Genomic DNA, 22,600 nt, shown 5'->3' with positions numbered 1-22,600 from the left:
TCTAAACAATAATAATAATAATAATAATAGGTTTAAGGCTTTATAATAACGTTCAGTTTTTTTTTTTTCATTCACTTTTAATGTATAAAGGTTGACCCATTTGCACATCCCTACCTGAAATGCCACTGTGGCCAATCCCTCGTCTCCATGGTTCTTGTCTGCGACGGGGTGTCTGAGCTCAGAACTGAATGTGTGCTGCTCATATAGTTTGTATCTGTAGTAGCAGTAGGTGGATCGCTGTAGGTCTTCATGTCCAGGCAGCAGCAGGCAATGAATGGGCAGCCATGCTCTGGGCATTGAAATGGAAAATGTTAGAGACTTTGAGTGCGCTTCTAAAGCATCCTCATCCTCAGTGCTGGCCTCGTCTTCACTGTGTTCCTCTATGTCCCATCCAAGACCACAAGCTGAACTGAGGACTCGCTCTCTGTCTGCATGATGGGAGAAACTAATGGAGATTTCAAGGCCTCCAGCCGAAGTCAGACCGTGAGATGATGATGATGATGATGTGCTCTGAGGATGAGAGAGACTGTACCAGCCAGATATGCCTGTAAATGGATTTTAAAAAATGACAAAAATTATATAAAATACTATATTTCCATTATAATTCAGCTTTGAGACAAAAAAAAACAACTTCAAAACGATTTTACATTTGAATCCAATTAAAGGTGCGGTATGTAAGTTTGACACCCAGTGGTTGAACTAGGTATTGCAAGGCTGGTTCAAAACACACACAAGTGCAGGTTGCCAGATTGACAACATCAACAAAAGTGTGCCTAACTATTGAGCCTAAAGGCTGATTTGAGTAGTGTTCGAAATAAAAGCAACGTCACACAAAATAACCAAAATTTTCAATATTACAAGAATTTTTTTGTCCTAACCAACACCTGAAATATTTATTTTAGAAACTGCTGTTATTTCTCACTGGTAAACAACAGGATAAACTGTGATCACCTCAGGTACATCTCATTTGCTTTATTCAATGTTAAATGCAAATAATGAGTGTTTGAGTGCCATTTTACATGACATTTTTACATTTGTTGCCATACTACTAAAAGCAGCAGCAGACGTCAGATCTTGAAAATAAACCATTAAAACTGAATTTTAGATTTGTGAAAACCAACATATATCCGTGATTAAGCATGTTCATTTAATATTGTTAAAGAGGTTTAATATGTATTTATTAGATTATTAACCTTAAGCATCTCGTTGGAAAGCAGTAAGTGCATACTCTGTACTTCTGAATGGCTGAATTTAAATTTCTGTCATGTTTCGTATGGTGAAAACAGCCAAATTACATATCACTGCAAATCTCGTCAAGTAGCGTTGTTAGGACACAGGGTTACAATGTAACCTGCTCACCTAATGTTTATCTTTGTATTATTTATATTATTTGCTAATTAATGACCTCATGTGGAATTCTGAATCTGAGTCTCATTTCGGAGTCTGCTACCGTCCACCTGGTGTCGCATTTAGGTCACAACATACGCTGTTTTCCAACAAGGCAACCTGGGGTGCTGAAATATAATTGGCTAAAGTGGCAGTGAGGGGTGGGGGGTGGGGGGTAAAAGAACCAACACAAAATACAGACGTTCAGCACGCAACTCACATTTTCAAAGCAGAATATCTGACTTCAGCACTGTTTTTCAGATAAACAAGAATGTTCACATGGCATGTTTCTTAAATATCTGCAAAGATTTTATGGTATTTTTATGTTTTAGAAGAGTCAAAAACTTACATACAGCACCTTTAAATATTAATACTTTCAATAAAAAAAATAAAAAAGATAAATAATAAAAATATTTATTAAATATTATTTCAGTTAAACAAAATGTTTATTTCTATTCACACTTTTTTATATAAAAGTACACAGTCACATTTTATTTTAAGGTACAATTCTCGCTACAAACATACCACTAATTAAGACTTTTAGCTCAATAAACTACTAATTAGCTGCTTATTTATATTTTGTAATGTACAGTAGTAGTTGAGTTTAGGTATTGAGCAGGATTAGCGATGTAGAATAATATAATACTTTATAAGAACTTTTAATCATTTAGCAGACACTTTTGTCAAAAGTGACTAACAATCGAGGAGGCATTTAGCAAATCAACAACATTTAGTGCTAGAGTAAGAGTACTAATAAGCAGCCAATGTCTTATTAATAGACAGGTAATAAGCCAGAAGTTAAGAATTGGAACCTAAACTAAAGTGTTTTCCAAAGAATCTAAATTCTGCAACACAACACAACATTATAATCAAAACTTTCATACCACTTCTTTTATGAATCAGATCTGCAAGCTTAATTTTCACGGTTCCCAAGACAATGTCCTTCGATCTTGTATCAACCACTACAATGAAAAGAAACAAAGTAAACAGTATTTACAATTACAGCACTGAAATGGAGCGATCACACAAAAAGATAAGCGTTACGACATAACTTAGTTTGTTTGATTTGAGCTAAAATATCTTAGACAATAAAAGAAGCCGACTGCACTTTAGTGAGTCAATTTTTTTCTGGAGCAGCAAAATGTAGAATTTACATATAGCAACAGCACTAGCTTTAGCTCATTTAAAAACATGTTCAGTTATATGTAAATACAATATATAATACAATTTACGGTTGTTAAAGAAATACTGAATAGCAAAAAACACCTTTGCAAATTGTCATATTGGAATTTTTTTATTAACCTCTGTTAAAATGCTGAAAACTCTTGAATGAATCCAGTCCATATCAAGTAAAACTAATTGACTGAATGGAAAAAAAAGACTAGTTAGTACTGTATGCAACAGACCATTTATATCAGAACCATTAAAATTGTTATTCACTATAAAAAAAGTTGGGTTTCACACAATCAATTTTTGTGTTGGGACAACATGAAGAAATTAAGTTAAATGATCAGTTTTACAAATTTAAGTAGAATGAACAGAAAACAATTAAGTTGTCTCAAAAGAACCTCAAGAATTGTGTTGTTTCAGCTTATTTTAAACAAGTAGTTTGAACAAACATCCAATGCCTTTTTTTTTTTTTTTGCGTTGGCCAACAAAATTCTCTCAGTGCATCACTAGGTTTAACTAATTGTGTTTTTACAACGTAGAGCTACACACATTCTTAGATATTTTGTAATATGAGGTTATATAAATAATCATTGCATTTTTTGGAAACATTTGCTGCCTAAAGAAACCCAAACAGCATTAATGCAAGAGCATTAAGAGAAAAGATGTGAGTGTGTCTACTGTCTAGATGTTGTTCAACTCACTTTTGCGTGTGTCTCTGTTGAAGACGGTGAAGATAGCCACAGCATCCTGCAGAAGTTCAGCCAGACTGACGCTCTCTCCACTGTCTCTCTGCACCAGCAGGTTACAGCAGAACTCAGTGTGATGCTCAAACTCTGGGCAGAAGCTCCTGGCTGCCACACGTGTGCTACGAGACTCACTGTCCGGCAAGAAGGAGAGCTGCACAGTGATGAATGAGTTCAGGCCCACTTTAGAGTAATAGTCCAGCGAGCTGTCTGAGTCTGCAAGAGCTCTGAAAAACAAAACAAAGATGATGTGAAAAAATGCTAGTTAAAAATTAGAACTAATATATATTATTTGTGTTTTAAAAATTCTAATTTAATTTAAAACTGTCAAAGGCCACATGTTGAAGGCACTACCCTACTGTCTTTATGCACTTCCTGACCATTAGGCAAGGTCCCAACGACTGTGGCTTTGTCTCCATTTAAATCTGTCAGGCTGATTAGATTAACACCTGTGAATTGAACTGTTTTGCTGATTAGCAGCTATCTAACTCTTTTAGAATTTTAACCGCTCTCTAAAATAAAATCTGACATGCGTCTATAACGAGTGAAAATGGGGTGTGGCTCCTTTAAGAGAGTTTGCCATAGTGTGTGTGTGTGTGTATTTATGTGTGTGTGTGTGACCTGTCTGTAGACGCGTGTAACACGAACAGCCCATGTGCGCAGGACTGATGTTTATTTTTATTTTTCTCTGATGCTTGGATTAAGTTATTTGCTGTACAGTGACGCTGTTGACAGAAGAATAAAGCACAAGATGTGAGATGAGACCTGTGTGAGCCTTGATTGATTTTTCTTCTGCTACACAAGTTAGGCGAGCTCTCCTGTATTTTTTTAACTCAACGCATTACATGGCATCTTTTACATATATTCTGAATATGCATGTGTAAGTAATATGAATCGTTCTCATATCTTTTGCGAGTTCATTATCTGAGATGTAAAACACATGGAAAAGCTGCCTATAGAGAGATACGCATGTGCTGGTGAAGAGTGTGTGTGTGTGCGTGTTTATAGCAGTTTAACTGATAAATATGAATTTGTAGCTAAATTGTTAGCGATGCCAAACAGCATTTCCCATTTTACATCTTTGCAACAGCATACAATTAGGGCTAGACACTGTGCATGTCATAATTCATTTTAACAAATAAAAACACTTACAGGTTGTGGCCTCAGGGTCCACATCTTCTGCTTGTGGTAGCTGCTCCTTCTTTGAGGAGATTTTAACCGAATCCAGCACTGAACTGGGACAGATTCTGGAAGCTGTTTTTTGTCAATTCATGCTTGCTATGTATTTTATAATTCTCTGGAACTTAATTAATATTGAACTGTAAGCACTTCTGTCTTTGTGTCGTGTCATTTAGAAGCCCAAATACAGAAACAGAAGAAGCTCAGTGTAAATAGCAGGACGGCATTTTCTCCCTCTGTTGTAACATTACAGCGCCTCTGGACACAGCCCTTAACTACACAATGTGTGCGCGCGGTAAAAGTACGTTTGTGATTTCACAGGCCCGGAAGTATTTTTTGTAGTCCCTAAATTCATTCATTGTAGGCTTTGCTAAGCTAACTCTGTAAAAAACAAGGTCTCCCTTTGCATTGAACTTTGAGCTTTTTACATACAGAGATGCTGTTTATGTTCACACAGCTACATTATACATCAACTAAAGTTTAAAATATGATATTGTAGTGGACCACCCCTTTAAGATCCAACAGTAAGATTAAAAGGTAGATGCTGTAAACATTACCTTTTCTGTCTTTTAAAATATTACTGATAGCCAGTAGGAAATAAAAATAAAGCATAAACAGTCAAATAAGTACATATGTCAGATTTCATACTATTTTAACACACTGTGTAATGAATGTTTTTAAGATTATTCATTTCTTTTTGAGATTTTAAATTGGTTTATATTTTATACGCATCAACATTTTTTATATGTTTATAAAATTACAAAAGCTTATTTATTATATTCGGTTTTTACAGTGTTTTCTGATGCTTTTTAATGTTCTTGCCGGGTGCCAATGTAATGTAATTTCGTTCTGCATAACTGTGATGTTTTGAATGACAAAATAATGGAAACTGAAACTAAGATTGACTCACTTGGCTGCAGCTTGCAGTCCAGCGGCTCTATGAATCTGCACAACCAGTGTTACTCTGCGGGAGGGAACGACACCACTCTTCAGTCCCACACTCCTCATTGGTCGAGACTTGTACTGAACGGTCACTTCAAGCAGCCCTAAAGACAAGCAGAGACAGAAATAGATACGACTCAGATTGATGTTATCCTGTCTATGCCCTCTGTTTTGAGAGAATTTGATGCACGGGTACCAGGTGGCTGGGGTTGCGCATCTACAGGCCGGTCGGTTCTTGGTATCAGAGGAAGGGAGAAATGTTGTGCCTCTGTCTGGCCCTGTTTCTGCATAGTCACCATGGCACACAGCTTGGACATGGGCAGCAGTCCTCTGGCTACAAGCTGATCTCGAACGTTTGGGTAATAATACCTAAAAATGATTTTTAACAGTAAACAAGTCTACAATCAAGCAAGTAAATAATAAAACAATACTACGAAATAAAATACTTTTAAGATTTGTTTGTTTACTTTTATATTATCCAATGAAAATGGAAAAAAATAGACATTTTGGGCTCTATTTTGACGGTCCATGCACAGAGCGCAAAACGCAGGGCGCAAACGCTTTCAGGGCGTGTCAGAACGCATTTTTGCTACAGTAATTTAAGGACGGGAAAATCCGCTTTCCTCCATGGCGCATGGTCTAAAAGGGTTGAGTTTATTTTATTTTTTTAGTTATAGGTGTGTTTTGAGAATAAACCAATCAGAGTCTCATCTCCCATTCCCTTTAAGAGCCAACTGCGTCGCGCCAAGAGCGCATTTTGACGTAAAGTAAGTTCACTTTAGCTTTTGCCCTCGTGGTTAGGGAAACCTTTACGCACAGACATCCATTAGCCTATAAATAATTAATTTCGTTTGTTAAGCGCAAAGATTTGTTTCAAAACTATTTCCAAATTCAGTTCTAATTTCTAGCAAACGAATAAATGAACAATATTAACCAAGTGTGGTCAAAATACTGTGTTATTTCCAAATACACCTGCCATGCCCCATATGGTCTAAAACCTGACAGGTGGACAAATCTAAGCTTGTTTTTAATAAAACAAATATAAATATGGATATAATAAATAATACTGCTAATAATAATAACAACATTATACAAAAGCAAATTGAATGAACTGAAAAAGCCTCCCGAGATGAAGAAAGTAAGGCAGTGGTTTTTAAATCTTCATGTAGGCTAAACATAAATATGTTTTGTAATATTTCATTTATATTTATATCCTGTATATATCCTTTTATATATATATATATATATATATATATATATATATATATATATATATATATATATATATATATATATACACATCCTTAAGATATTATATATTTTTCATATGTAAAGATATTTGAGTATTGCTCTGCATCTTGTTTGTAGTGTATAAGCCAGGCGCACTTTGCGCCAGACAATAGACCGACTTTGTTCTGGTCTAAAGATCAGACTATTTACAGTTTCTCAAAATAGCGACGCGCCAAAACACGCCTGCTTTTTTAGACCAGAACACCTATGGGCGCACATTTGAGCGCAAATGCATTTGCTATTTAAACAGTGTGGCGCAACACCTCAAAATGACCCTTGAGCCGAGCTAAAAGTAGCAAAAGAATATTGCGCCGCGCCTTGCGCCACATTGCGCCAGGTGTATGATAGGGCCCTTTGAATTCCTAAAATGAAAAGAGGGATGGAGATGCAACCTTAAAACGATTGTCAATTAAAAGGGACCCATTTAGTAACGTTAAAAATGAAAAAGAAAATAAATAAGAAAACATCACTAAATAACAAGCATGTGTTATTCTCAAAAAGCTCAATGAAAAAAAAAAACACATAAATCATACATTTCATAGTAATATTATGATAACAAAATAAAAAGAAGATACCTTTAATAAATAAACTAATGAAGATATTCCCAAAAAATTATTCTATTCCAAATAAGCAAATAAGTAATCAAATTTCGAATAAAAAATATTAATAATTTATCTTGTTGCTGTTGGAAAGTGTCAACTTTATTTTTTTTTTTTTATATACAAATTTTCTTTTTGTTTTTCTTTTTGCATTTATTTCTTTATGCATTTATTTCTATTATTATTATTAATATTATTATTATTATTATTATGTCTCTCCATACACATTTAATTTCAGACTGAATTATTGACAGCTGGATATTCTGGGTAAGAGTTGTGTGGTTTGTGAATGTGTATACTTGAAAATCAATACAAGAAATATTAAAACCAAATGCATTTTATTTTTTTATTTAATACAACTAAAATTGAAATATTATCAAACAAAAGAGGCTCTTCCTTGAAATGCTAAAATGTAAACAAACAAATAAATAAAATAATATATTTTTTCAAAATTAGGGATCCACGTTATCATAAATGAATGAATAAAAGAATAAATAAACAAACATCAAACAGTACCTGCACCAAACTTCAAACTGCACTCCTCCTCCACCCCTCAGTCCCTGATGGGCCAGTGAGTTTAGCAGTAGCTTTTGCACTGGGACGTCAGGCGGAGCCAGCAGGACGTGAGTCTCATTGTGTCCAAACACAGGGTCGGGCACACAGAGAGTGGTCTCAGAGCGGAACGCTTTCAAGTCCACGTCTGTGCAAAATACAGCTGGTTAAACTCAATCAAAGGTTATATATATACAGTGAGCAAGGAACCAGCTTACGGCTCTCGACAGCATGTGTGTCCATGTCCTCTCTTGACTCATTCTGGGCAGGAAAAGAGTACTGGATATAGCAGTCGGCTTCACCCCATACTGTGGACTGCAGAGGCATCAGACCCTTTACTCTCTCGACCCGGACCATGAACACATGCTCAAGCAGGACATCTGAAGTGGCCTAAAACAATATTCATCATACATTAAGGGTCCATTTTAATATGGGACATTGTTTTTAAGTTGTCAAATAAATATATGGTGGCCCCATAACGTGTCTGTGCAGTTCCAGTTCAAAATACACCAACGATCAATTTTTAAGTCTGTGTCTTTAAATGCAAATGAGCTGCTGCTTTCCAGAAGAGGGCGGAGCTTTAACCACTGTTCTGACACTCCAGAAACGACAAAACAATCAAATCTCACACAGACAAAAAGCCAAAAGGATTATTTTCCATGTCATCAGTGGCTTAGATGTCAGGAGTCTATGGAGACTGCCATGGTCATTGGTGCATCCAACAATTGAAATGGTGATGTTTTCTGGCAGAAAGAAACAGACTATAACAGACTCTGGCTGTTAAATAGTGAGTAAACAAAAATGCAGACTACTGCAGTGGAGGTGTAATAAATTGCAATTTTCAAGGTCCTATAGACTGAAAATCTGGAGTTCGTTAATTATTAAGAATAATAGGAGCTTGGCACATAGAAATTAAATACCCTATTAAACACTATTAGAATTAAACACTATTGTTGGCTAGCTCTTATGTGAATTCTCCAATTACAAAATCCTGGTGAAAACCAGGCCAATCAGATCAAAACATAGACTGCACATGGGATTATTATTATGCATCCCCCAAGCTGCGCTCGATTAGCCATAATGCTTCCAAATGAGATTCAAACAATGATCACTTTCCCCTCATTTTTAAGTTTATCCAAGCTTGAATTACACTTTGTATGTCAGATTCTCATTTTGAAAACAAGACTGGGATTATAGAGCTCCCAGATAATACAATTAGTCAATGAATATCTGCTCTAACGTCACAGTTCATTGTCAGAATGCAAAATTTTTGAAAGTTGGATAATACATTTATTTAAGTTAAGGCATATTAATTCCTGCACTGTTCACATGCTTGTAAAAAAACAAAATACAACTCTAAATACATCTCTGACGGCCTCTTTTGTTGAGTATAATTATAATTTAGCCTTTATATCAACCATAAGGAGCAAATTTTCATTTCATACACTCACTCCTAGCTAGAATAAACCTATCCATCACTTCAGCTGAAAAGATTATCATTTAACAAGGTATCTAGTCAATATTTTAGGAGAACTGAAGTATGGTAATTTTGTATGTGTATTTCAGAGTATGTCACACTATGTGAGTGTGAGTTTGTGTGTGTGTGTACGTGTCAACGTCAGGTAATGACATGAGCTGCGGAGAGTCTTAGACGAGCTCATTGATATTTATGACTATTATAAAACCAAGCTTTTTATTATATATGTAATTCCTGCAGTTATAAACGAGCATATAAAACCTATTTAAATCTAAAATGTTAAAATATTCATATAAATATCTTAAAGTACATGCATTCTATCGCAGCGTAAACTTGCCTTGGCTTCCGTGTGTGGCCGGTGGTCTAGCATGTGTGCTGGTCGAGGCACTGGTGTGTCGTGGCTCAGCTCGTCGTCCCTCATCCGCTGCAGGGCCATGACCTGCTGTGCTTGACCCATTGCTAAACACACCCTGAGGTTTCCTCGCGTGCTGCCGCTAAATACATCCACCACAGGCATATAACTGTCCACTCCAACCACTGGATACTGAGACTGCAGGAGCAGCTCCGAGATCTTGGGGTCTCTGAAAAGAAAAAAAGGTTAATTACAGATCTATGTTCTGTTGTTATTTCATTCAGTAATTCATTCATTTTCCTTCGGCTTAGTCCCCTAGTCATCAGGGGTTGCCACAGCTGAATGAACCGCCAACACACTACGGCCAATTTAGCTTACTCATTTCACCTATAACGAATGTCTCTGGAAAGTGGGGGAAACCGTAGCACCCAGAGGAAACTGACGCAAAAACTCTACACAGAAATGGCAATTGGTCCAACTGAGACTTAAACCAGAGACACCACTAACCACTGAGCCACCGTGCCACCTGTTGTTATTTCAGTTTGACTAATATACTTATATTTAGAATCAGCTTGAAACATTTATTCTGGGCATTGTATATGTATATTTACACACATTATGGCTTCACAATATCTCATTTTCACATCAATATCACAATATGTGAATCTGCCATAGACACATCGCAGGATCTTCAATGTTAAATTGGAATTATAATGACCAGGCACCATACACTGCAAAAAATGATGGATTCCACACAATTCCTTCATGTTCCAGTTAACTTTAAGTGAATTAAGCATAAAACAATTAAGCTTACCCCCAAAAAACTCAAGAATTGTGTTGATCCAGCTTATTTAAAATAAAATGTTTAAAAAAGCAGCTGAATAATTTTTTTGAGTGTAGTTCAGGACACATGAGATTTGTGGAGTCGTTGTAATGTTTATTCCAAACAGAATGAAATATTTCCATTTTAGATGCGTTTTTAAGGCCTGTGTAAGATTTCAAGTGAATTTAAACCATTTAGGCATAAGAAATGTGTAGCTTTAACAGTGATTAATTGTATTTAATTATTCATGCAATGAAGTCTACACAGAGTTAGCTCATATTTAATTATTGAATCTGTACCTGAATACCCGGAAACCATAAGGCAGTGTTTATTTCACTTTTATCTGTGCTCTATTGTACTTATCTATTATTTTAATTTGTTTATTACATTTTCTGCATATGCACTCCCCTTTAAAATCATCCCAATCATTTTTATTAATGATTTCTTTCCAAATAGAGCTATTCAAGTCATCAGATGAAATTATAGAAAAACAAAAGGTCACACTTTATTTTGATACATCAAGTTCCATTGCATCTACATGCCAACTACTTGTCACTAGATTATAAGTATATGTTAGGGTTGGAATTAGGGTTAGTGCAAGATGACATGTACTTGCAAAGTTTCTTATAGTCAGTTAAATGTCTGTTGAAGGAGCGTATCAACAGACATTAAGCAGACACTCTACTAATACTCAAATAGACCATCAAAATAAAGTGTTACCAAACAAAATATTGCAATGTCAAATTTTTCCAATATTGTTATAGCCCTAACACACATGCACATATATATTTCCTCAAACCTACCGGAAGGACATGTAAAACTGGTGGAGTGGTAGTTTTACCAAGCCGAGGAGTTTATCATGATCTGAGCTGCTGGCCCTCAACCAGACTTCAATGACCATCATGTTATTCTTCATTCTCTCCAACAGTCTGGGGCTCAGTGCGACTGGAGCCACCTGTATCACGTTAGAAACAAAGTTATTCTGTGCCTACCACTAAACGGGACTAAAAGTCCTTTCCTCAATTCTTCTTACCTGAGTAAAGCTGAATGTTGGATGTTTCTGACCCCAGCTCACTGCAGATCGGGCAGTTTCATCAGATCCAAGAAGCTTGCAGTTCAGGTAGACATTGGGCTGCATAGGTGCACAGTTCAAATCTTTCCCATTAGGCACCATGAGTAACATGTGCAGCAGAATCTCAGTGTCCTCCATTTCCTGCTGCTGAATAGAGCTCTGGAATCTGACGTGTGGTGACGTGGATCGTGATCTAGCAGGAGGAATCAGAATACTCTGCGCTTGAGGTGACGGGTCTCTCCTGCTGTTGCTCACACATAAACCCTTCGGTTCATCATGTTCTTCTGTCAGAAGGGAAGGGAGAGGTCTCTGTGGACTTAGCATTTGCTTTGCAGGCCTTTTTTTAGAGGAGAAATTATTCTTGTCCTCTGCTAACTCAAAGGTCACCTTTTAAAAACAAATAAGCAACAAGAATGAATCAGTTACATTAATACAATATCCTTAATTTTAGCTTTAGACCTATGGAACCAAAAGGTCACCCTGAATTTATAAGGTTCTATCTAACATTGTTCGTCAAATTTTGTGAATTGTTCAGAAAACAAAAAATGTTTAATCCATGCAGTCAAACTTTAAAGGTGCAGTTGGTGATCTGCCAAAATGCTATCCGTTAGCATAACATTGAAATCACAGTCCCTGCCCTGCTGTCCAAAGCCACGCCTCCTGAAATCACGATTGTGCACCATAAAGATGACAGCAGACAACCCACTAGGACATGTTGTTTGCCAGTTAGAAAACTTAATAGTACTTTATAATACTACAAATCCGATATAAAACTACTATATCTAGCACGTCTTCAGTTGCTTAGCAAGCAAAACTTGATGTGGAATAATGTGTAATATTTCATGAATGCAAGGATCGCTGGTCTTACTCTCTCACACGCTTTGTCCTAAAGTGTCTACTGTATGCTTAGTGGTTGGCCAGCGGGGTGCAGGAATTTCAAATTATTAAGCCATACTTACATGCTACTTATGAAACTGAAAAGTCACATCAATCTTTCGACGGAAGATTTCAGTGGCTGAACAACACTTCTGTGCATATAACCCATTCGTAAAACAACACAATCTACACCAGAAATACTTCAGCCGTGGTGTCATCCTTCCTACAGAATGCAAAAGTAACTACAATATTCATTTAGGATTTTAAAAACTTTTGATTCAGCATTTGTTTTTACTGCTATCACTCTCTCATGAGCAAGTAAACTCATGTGCACGGAGCTGTCTGCGTGAACAGGTGCACAGGTGTACAAATCCTTTGTTTTTTGTACAGACAGACAGTTTGGGCTACTAAACAGAATTATGGGAATTATCTGCCTGACAAGTTTTAACTGGAGGAACACTCTTTAATCTTATGCCGTACCAAGAATATAAAAATATATATAAATACATTTCGACCATTTACTTTAATCAATACTATCGGAATGTGAAGAGACTTTCAACCAGCACAACAAAAAAAAAAACGCTTCTGAAGACAATCCCCTACTGCACCTTTAACTTTGTTTGATGTGATTCTATTTGTAAGCTTGCATATGTTTTGTTGTATTTTTTTTTAAGTCAAATTTTACAATATTCAACCTTAAACGTCAAAAAGTCAACAGTTTAATAGATGTGGTTTTAGTTACAACGATTAACATTGGCATATATGTTCAGTTATGCCAACCTCTAAATAAACTGCAACAAATTACAGTAATTTAACCAATGGTTCCTGCAATATAGTCTTTAATTGACCACCATATTACTGCCTAAAATGTACTGTGTCAAAATATTAAGCACTGTCTTTTATTATTGATCAAGAAAATTTTTCCTAAAATATTAAACAAATCTTAAATATAAAATAAAAATAAAACCATTTTATACACATTCTCTCATTTTCATCATATTAGATCAAATATACACTGATTGTTTCTTTAAAAAATAGCTTTAATTTATGTTTTGCAAAAACAAAACCTTACAATATTTTTTATAATTCAAATGTTACATTTCCATTTGATCTGATACAAAAATACACATTTACAAAATTGAAATGATTATGATATTGATATTTTAAATACCAATAGGGTCTCTAGCAGTTTTGTGTACTAAAGAGATTGGTTCTGTTTATCCTTTGCTATACAGAACGCAAAAACGTCTAGAAAAAATCTCGAAACCACCCAGAATTCAGCTAGAACCATATCATTTCAAGATGGTGAAATATTAAACCCATTATAATGCAAATAACCACATATGATAGTAAATTGACATTTTTTATTTTATATATATATATATATATATATATATATATATATATATATATATATATATATATATATATATATATATATATATATATTTTTTTTTTTTTTTTTTTTTTTTTTTAAGTAATACAAGTTTTGTAAAAAACTTTCAAATCCTATCAAGGACTAAGACTGATGCATTACCTTCAGAGGACCAACTTGTTGCTTATCAGTGTTTCCATTAGCTGTTTGTACAGGCAGGGCAGAAGAAATGCTCAGCGATTCACTCTGCATCAAGGAGCTCAGTGGAAACATAGCTGAGCCAATCAGAATAGGCTAAACAACAAACAAGGCAAGATCAGGCCAGATAAAATCATACAAGAGTCTTTAGTTTTCAGCTTAGTCTGAAGTGTGTAGATTTTATGATTGACACGTTGCACTTACTGTTTTTTGAAGACTATATTTGGAGTAGATCTTGAATGTGACCTTCATCTCGCACCACTGTTTAATAGATGACCTACTGAACTTCACTGGAAACAAACTTTGATGCTGAAACGACACAGCTAAAGCAAAATGAATGAATAAATAAATAAATAAATAAATAAATAGCAGATTGTTGTCAGCTTAAGTTTTATTAAAGTTCTTCAAAACTAATGTACTCACCACCATCTGTAACTTTACTAGAGACAACTTTTGTAATCTCTGAAGGAACCTGCTGAACACTCTCATACCCAGCAGAGAGCAGTGGAAAGAGGTACTCTACAATATAAAAACTAGACAAACAGGACAAGTGTGCATTAGGTTAGTTTTAATACACTGAAACTGATTTCTAGTGACCGTCATCTTTTCTGATTTATCCTAAATGTCATACCACTTCTTTGTGGAGAGAGGCCGAGGTGGTCTTCCTTTTCTAGACAGACTTTTTGAGGTACTTTCTGTAGGAAGTTTTAACTCACTGACAGTGACCCTCGCAAAACGAATATCACCAAGCAAAGTTATTTTTTCCATGCCAAGCCCAGGTAAATCAGCTCCTGCTTCTGAATGTTGCACACCAGGATCAAGCCTTCAAAAAGGAGAGAGAATTTTCACCACAAAGAACAGGAATAAAAGTTAAAAACAAAAAGTATTTGAAATATATTTTATCCTATTTTACTTAAATACATTTTATTTCATTGTGTTAGTAATATTGTTTTATTTATTTATTTTTATTTATTTAATAATTATATTTGTTAATGCTTGTACAAATATTTGTGTACCTTTATGAATCCGTGACAATATTTATATACGTTGTTATTATCCTACCTCAAACGTTGTGTAAGAGTTTTTAATAGAAATTAAAATATTTATTCAGCAAGGATGAGTCACATTGATCAAAATTTTGAAGTTTGTTGAATTTTTACAAATATACAAAGGAAATTTCATGTTAACAAAACATACAGTTAAACAGATCATATGCCTCTTTAGGGTGGCGCTGAAAATGTACAATGCGTATATGAACATACCATGGTCATGCTATTAATTTTCATTCTACGGAACCTTTACATTTATTATGTTTTACATTTTGTGCATATTTTTTTTTATTTATCAATTCAGCATATAATTAAATATATTATTTTATATTACATTGTTTCTCAACCACGTTCCTGAAGAACCACCATCTCTGCACATTTTCCATGTCTCCTAAACAAACACACTTGATTCAGATCTTCAGCTCGTTAGCAGAAACTGAAAGACCTGTGATGGGTGTGACAGACAAAGGAGTCATCCAAAATATGCAGTGTTGGTGGTCCTCCAGGAACGTGGTTGAGAAACAATGTTATAATATATCCTAAATTAAAAGTACAATGCATAAATCTGTTTCTGAAAATCAGGATTATTTGAAATTATTAAATGTTATTATAAGTTCTTATTAAATTACACTAAAAATGAATCAATCAATTGAGTTTTGGGGCTTGTTTCTTGTATTACACTAACTGACCGGGCATTTTTGGCTGGATTTGTGTGCACAGGCTTCTCTGTTGTGCCTTTTCTATGATGGTCCTCCTCCAAACATTCATCTGACATCTAAAATAAGAAAACATATTACAGCTATACACAGCAATGTTTGCAGAACTAGTTCATTGGGTTGCATTGCATGGCTTACAGGTGGTTTGTAGAAGAGGTTCTCCAGAAGACTCTGATCATACTGAGGGTCATTGAGCTCACTGTCCATTAGCACACTGCTGTGATCAGACAGAGAATCTGCAAGAGAGCCCTCGCCGTCCCAGAACTGCAGCACAGATCCATTAACACTGATGAAAAGATCCACAGACCAAAACGTCAAGCTCACTCTAAAAGATTCAAACAACTATGTTAAATATTTGTAAGCAAAGTTTCATTTTCTTCACTTAAAGGAGACATATTATGCCCCTTTTTCATTCATTCATTTTCTTGTCGGCTTAGTCCCTTTATTAATCCAGGGTCGCAACAGCGGAATGAACCGCCAACTTATCCAGCACGTCTTTAAGCAGCGGATGCCCTTCCAGCCACTACCAAGCTCTGGGAAACATCCTCACACACTCATTCATACACACACTCATACACTACGGACAATTTAGCCTACCCAATTCAACTGTACCGCATGTCTTTGGACTGTGGGGGAAACCGGAGCACCCGGAGGAAACCCACGCGAACGCAGGGAGAACATGCAAACTCCACACAGAAATGCCAACTGAGCCAAGGCTCGAACCAGCGACCTTCTTGCTGTCAGACGACAGCACTACCTACTGCGTCACTGCGTTGCCACTATGCCCCTTTTTATAAGATGTAAACATATACAGACGAAGTCAGAATTTTTAGCCCCCTATTGTTCAAATATTTGTCTAATCTGATCAGACAGCATGATTATTGCACAGTTGTGCCTCAGCCAGGCCAAGGTTTTTGAGAGAAATAGGCCTTTTGCATACATAGAAAAAGTTTTATATTTTTGAATTTACCTCATAAAAAAAGGAAGCAAAAAAACTAAAATGTTGCATTTATATTTTTGCTGAGTGAATAACATTTGTTTCCCAGAGATGGGTTGCAGCTGGAAGGGCATCCACTGCGTAAAACATGTTGGCGGTTCATTCCGCTGTGGTGACCCCAGATTAATAAAGGGACAAAGCCTAAAAGAAAATGAATGAATGAATGAATGAATGATATTTGAGTTGCGATGTTGCAAGAAACATGCATATTAAGTGCTGAAATCTGTTTCTCCCAAACTTGCAGAAAAGAAATTGGCAAAACAAACTTACTTGCTTGTCTTTTTCACATTTTCTGGATTAATAGACGAACAGAGAACCCAGTTATAACACTTTACCAGGAAAAATACATATTTTATGATTTTTAATCTAATACCTCCCAAGCAGCAGATCCACAGCCATGTCCTCTGTGTGGGCTCTTTGCTGCCTTGGGTCTGTGAGGTCCTGAGCAGGAAGCTGGATCTCAGATTGAAGGATGTTCTCCAGAAACTGTCCCGATAAGGGCCTGCCTTGCCTTAAAGAAAAGATGATGATTATTTAGATTTCATATTTGCATATTTTATTGTCTCATTTTGACCCCTCTTAGTTATACGACTGAAATAAAAGAGTTCATACAAAGAAGCAGTGTTGTCCTTGGGAAGGGGCAGGGGATCGTTCTTCAGAGGAACATCTACCTCCACATCAGACTTCAGGGCAGAAATCACCATGGCATTTCTGAGTTTGCTGCCACGCTCCAAAAGGACTGGAAAAATACAAAAAATGTATTAAACAATTAAGTGTAAAGCACTGTCTTATTTTTTTATGACTAGATTTGCCAGCAGAACTGCCATAAAGGCAGGACTGTATTTAAAAAAAATCCAGATCACTGAAGTGAATTAATAATAAGATTTGACAAATAATTTAACTTTATCTATTATTATTAAAATAAATTATTTCAGGAAGACAATGTTGAGTTTAATAATAGCAATGGCAATGTATGTCTTTAAATTCTGTGAATAAAATAAATGACAAAAGATACCTGACAAAAGGTCAGCAGATGTCTGGTTATTTGAAGAAGCATGTTCAGCTATTCCAGTTGAAGAAGCTGGCACAAAGTTACTGCTTTGTTGAAAATACAAGTAATCCTTTCCTCTAAAACAAAAACAAAAAAAAAAAACATATGAAATATATAAAAAATAAAAATCATTTAGAAAAATAATAAAAATATATATGACAAAAAAGGGACTAAAGCGGGTCGCACAACGGATGCACCGCACCATGGTGTGCACATGACAGTTGGTAAGTATCAAACACTAGATGAGCACATTCAGATGTTGTTTAATATGAAACTATTCAGATGGCGCTCTGTGGCGTGGCAGAAATATAAACAGTGTTCTGACTCGTGGCTGTCGATGTCAGTGTAAATACATGGAGAACTTTTAAACAAGTGTTATTGTAAGAAAAATAATTACATTTCTAAGTTTTTTTAAGATGTATTGTTGGTGACTCGATGTGTGTCGACTAGGTTGAGTGGCATGAACAAGGAAAATCAAGACCTGATTAAAGAGAGTCGCCTCTTGGTGATTCTATGCTCTTTGCTCTATGTCTGACTGTTGTAATGTTTTGCTTTGTTTTTCAGCAGAGTTGTTGAGCAAAGAGACCGTTGAAGACAACAGTTGAAGACAACCGTGGTTTATATTAACGAGCGCGCGCATTATAATGTTTCCGGGCTGTTTTCTGAAAGTTTATCTTGTTTGTCTTTAATGACATCTCTGGTGACCTGCTGGTTCCATTCTCTTTTTATTTATTAAGTTTTTTTTGTGTTATTTCTGTATTGTTTGTGTATGTGTGTCTATGTTAAAACTAAAAAAAAAAAGTGATGTTAATAAAAATATTTGGGTAAAAATCTGAGCCAAGCTGTAAAAGCCCTATGCCCTATAAGCATGTCAGTTGAGTGATTCAATTAGATTTTGTTCATTCAGCAGTCAAATGATCAAACCTGGGCATGTGTCCAGAGCTGCTGGCATCTGTCTCCTTCACACGCAACAGAGCCTGATCCAGGGACGGCCGGACTGGCTTGTTGTGGTCGGTTACAACAAGAGTCTGTGCGTCGAGGCTCATATCAGTAGTGGGCACTGAACTACTGCTCTCATATCCTTCTGTTAACGCTTCCAGGGCAAGTGTGACCTATAATATATGAGAAAAGCTAATGTATAATTCAACATACAGTAGAACATAAAACGTGATGAAATAAAATGAGCTAAAATTCTATAATTACTGAAATAAAAAATGAAAACAGAAATTTAAAAAAATTATATAAAAAATAAAAAATTTTTATTTTTATTTTATTTATATAATTACATAATTTTATTTTGTTACATTAATTTTATTATTATTATAAATAAATAATAAAGCTCAAACTTTACAATAAAGTTCAATTGATTAATGCATTTACATAAACTAAAAATAAACAATACATGTAAAGCATTATATAATCATAGTTCAGCATTTACTACAGGGATTATACAGGAATTGGTTCAATTCAATACCTCTTAATAAGAGTCTTTCCATAGATTTTTATACGTCATCTTCACTTAACATTTGTGAAGATAAGACCATAAAATGCACAGATTTTTCATGGCCGACTGCATTTTTTTCAATTTTTTTTTACCTGTTTGACAAGTGCAAGTCTTCAGTAAATCATAGTAAAAGTACATGATAGTCAATATTTTTTTTATGTACAAAAAAAATCTGTGTTAAACTTGACTTGATGCATGACAATGTCTTTGTTCTAAAAGAAATAATACATTAATATTTAATCACTATTTATTCACTCTCAGGTTCCAAACCTTTGAGTTTCTTTCTTATATAAATATACAATATACATATTTTGAAGAATGTAAGAAACTGGTAACCATTCATTTCCACAATAAGAAAAACAAATAATGTTACCTGTTTCCTTTTCAAAATAACTTTTTATGTGTTCATCAGACGAAACACAAACAAGTATGTGACAAGTGAATGGTAAGTAAATGATAACAGAATTTTTTATTTTCAAGTAAGCTATCCATTTAATCCACACATATTTATCTGTGAATTTGACCAGCTAAATAAACACAAACTTACTAAACCTATGTTAGGGCTGCACAATGTAGTTTCAGCATCGATATTTAAAGCAATAGTCACATTGCAAGATCTGCAATGTCCGGTGAAGTTAAGTTTTAGTTTATTCATCCATTAAGAAGTTGAAGTTAGATTATTGACCAGGAACCACATTTTAAAGTTTTAAAAGGCTTTAATAGATTGACCGTTTTTCATTTGCTTTGTTTTGTTTTTAAGCCCTATGACTGTGAGATGTGTATTCAACCTATTTGTGCATAAGAAATTATAACATTTGTAGTTTTAACATGGGTCAGTTGTTCATTTTTTATACAATGAAGCCTATGCAGTGTTATTTATTTACATTAGATTTTTTTTTATTCTGTGTCTGTATAAAGTAAGACTTTCCAGAAAACGCTATATGTTTGATTGATGCTGATTATCTGTCTCACAAAATCCACCCAATCAATATAAAATGAAGTCTTTCAAAACTAACCTATTCAAGTTGTCTGTTTAAATTCTGTTCATGTTGCAATATATATTGCAGAAAAACTAAACATCGCAATATCAGTTTTTTTCCAATATCATGCAGCCCTAACCTACAGTATGTTACAACACAACAAATCGTTCAGCAGCATCTCATTCACCTGAAGCTCTCCGAGTTTTTCTGATGTCGGGGAAACAAGAGTGAAATATCCGTTTATGGAGTGTGAAAAAGACAGCCGGGCGATTCCTGGAATCTGAGCTTGAGCTATAGGCAAATGATCAACCTTTGTAAGCACATCTAGCACCAGCGAGCCCATATCTGCAAACGAAAAACACACATTTACATCATAATCAAAAACTAAGCTACACACACACTGCCTTATATAAAGTTAGATAATAGATTCACAAACAATCAGACCTGTTAAATAAGAAGTCAGCTGTTTTGGTCCACATCGAACAGGAAAGCGAGCTGTGGATTTGAGCCCCTTCTGTTCAGCGTGTCCATCTCTAGGCCTAAAGAAAGTGCCGTTTGAAGACTCTCCCCACCATCTAAGTCTGATCAGAGTCACAGGTGGAGGTCTGATGATGGTCCACAGCGCTTTACTGACCGTCACTCTCAGAAAGCATCTTAGCTGGCCTTCAACCAGAGGAGGAATGCTGGTGGACGGAGACACGTCGCTGAGCACTGCAGAGAGCGGAGAACAAATACGATCATAATAAAAAGTTGAAAGTGGATGGTAAAAGTGAACACTTATAAAGAATAACTATGGTTTTATTAGGGTAAATGTGTTGTTACCATAGTAATACAATTGTAGAATCACAGATTTGCTATAAAAAGCTATGGTTATGAAAATTAAACATGGTTTTGTTCCAATTAACGTTTTTTTACTAAATTCTCATGCAGTATAACAATAAACTCAGGTCAAAAAACTGTGTGGCTCTGTCTTTTTTCACTTTAGTATCTCGTAATATAACTTAAAACAGTCCAATAGAGGTGGAGCAAAACATCACAAACAAAGGAGTAGGGCTAAAATCAGCAAATGTACACAACTGAACATTTCAAAATATGTAAATTATATGCGCTTGTTAAGTGTGACGTCACGCGGAGCGGCTTCCGGGTCTAAGCGCTCTATTCAACTGAATGGGGAGATTCATGAATTGGTAATAATAAACGTTTACAAAGCGATTTAATACTTTCGAAAGTCACGATCGCAATATATATGTCCATGCCTAATATCTGATGGCCAGAATGTGATTCATTGTTTTATAAATTGTTAAAATTTTAGTATTTGTTATGCAGCAAGCCCAGAGATTGTTGTGTACACTATGATTTTATGTAGAATTAACTTTAATGTGTGATAGGAATAAAAAGTGACCATAAACGAAGGATTTCTCCACTCAAATGAATGGTGGCTTGGACCCAGAAACAGTATTACATACGTCACAAACATGTCATCACTTAAAAACCGGATATGTATTTGAGCACTATTAATAAATTATATTTAATCAAATTATGGCTTTTATATCTGTTTAGGGAAACTGACCATGGTTTTGTTATGTCAAAAGCTATTAGCCAGAGTATTCTGGCAAATTGACTACAAATGTAGAATCACAGTTTTGCTACAAAAGCATGAAATGAACCATAGTTTTATTATGGTAAATGTGAAGACACAAAAGAATTCTGGCAGATCGATTACAAATAGAGAATCACAGTTTTGCTAAAAAAGCTATGGTTAAACTATAGCTGTGAAAATGAATCATGGTTTTAATATGGTAAATGTGTACATACCATAGTATTCTGGCAAAATGTTTACAAGTGTAGAATCACAGTTTTGTTACAAAAACTATGGTTAAAGCTATAGTTAATATATGAAAATTAACCAGAGTTTTACTATGGTAGTCACCATGTTATTTTGTCATGTATATTACAAAATATCATTTGTATAACAACAGTTTTACTATAGATGTTGTTATTTAACCATGGCTATAAAACTTAACTATTGTTTTATTTTGGTAAACATGTAGTAACCAGAGAGTATTCTAGCAGATTGATTACAATTGTAGAATCACGTTTTTTACTATGAAAGCTATGACTATGGCTAGGGAAATTAATCATGGCTTTGCTATGATAGTAACCATGGTATTTTAGCAGATTATTATTTGTATAACCACAGTTTTACAATAAATGCTATTGTTAAACCATGGTTATAAAACTTAAACATTGTTTCATCATGGCGAAGTGC

At 35.1% G+C, this 22,600-nt stretch overlaps 1 protein-coding gene across 3 annotated transcripts in view; it reads right to left on the bottom strand.

Annotated features, from left to right (window-relative positions):
- The window catches only part of c2cd3 (C2 domain containing 3 centriole elongation regulator), a 453,012-nt gene that overhangs the window by 34,367 nt on the left and 396,045 nt on the right, over nt 1-22,600 (bottom strand). For 2 of the 3 annotated variants that reach the window (XM_073923465.1, XM_073923466.1), the window contains exons 2-23: nt 20,776-21,042; nt 20,519-20,676; nt 18,772-18,959; nt 17,812-17,924; nt 17,409-17,535; nt 17,170-17,307; nt 15,938-16,085; nt 15,773-15,858; nt 14,666-14,857; nt 14,458-14,567; nt 14,239-14,357; nt 13,999-14,130; nt 11,547-11,972; nt 11,317-11,468; nt 9,676-9,919; nt 8,080-8,251; nt 7,826-8,009; nt 5,617-5,789; nt 5,389-5,524; nt 3,258-3,526; nt 2,271-2,348; nt 115-545 (exon numbers count right to left, since the gene is read on the bottom strand). In XM_073923465.1, the coding sequence (XP_073779566.1) occupies nt 115-545; nt 2,271-2,348; nt 3,258-3,526; nt 5,389-5,524; nt 5,617-5,789; nt 7,826-8,009; nt 8,080-8,251; nt 9,676-9,919; nt 11,317-11,468; nt 11,547-11,972; nt 13,999-14,130; nt 14,239-14,357; nt 14,458-14,567; nt 14,666-14,857; nt 15,773-15,858; nt 15,938-16,085; nt 17,170-17,307; nt 17,409-17,535; nt 17,812-17,924; nt 18,772-18,959; nt 20,519-20,676; nt 20,776-21,042 (4,043 nt within the window). Of the gene's footprint in view, nt 1-114; nt 546-2,270; nt 2,349-3,257; nt 3,527-5,388; nt 5,525-5,616; nt 5,790-7,825; nt 8,010-8,079; nt 8,414-9,675; nt 9,920-11,316; nt 11,469-11,546; nt 11,973-13,998; nt 14,131-14,238; nt 14,358-14,457; nt 14,568-14,665; nt 14,858-15,772; nt 15,859-15,937; nt 16,086-17,169; nt 17,308-17,408; nt 17,536-17,811; nt 17,925-18,771; nt 18,960-20,518; nt 20,677-20,775; nt 21,043-22,600 lie in introns of all 3 variants that reach the window. The other variant, XM_073923467.1, reaches the window with a different exon arrangement.

The sequence above is a fragment of the Danio rerio genome, chromosome 15 (assembly GCF_049306965.1).
Source record: "Danio rerio strain Tuebingen ecotype United States chromosome 15, GRCz12tu, whole genome shotgun sequence".
Lineage (NCBI taxonomy): Eukaryota > Metazoa > Chordata > Actinopteri > Cypriniformes > Danionidae > Danio > Danio rerio.
This window is presented reverse-complemented; position numbering and strand designations above follow the sequence as displayed.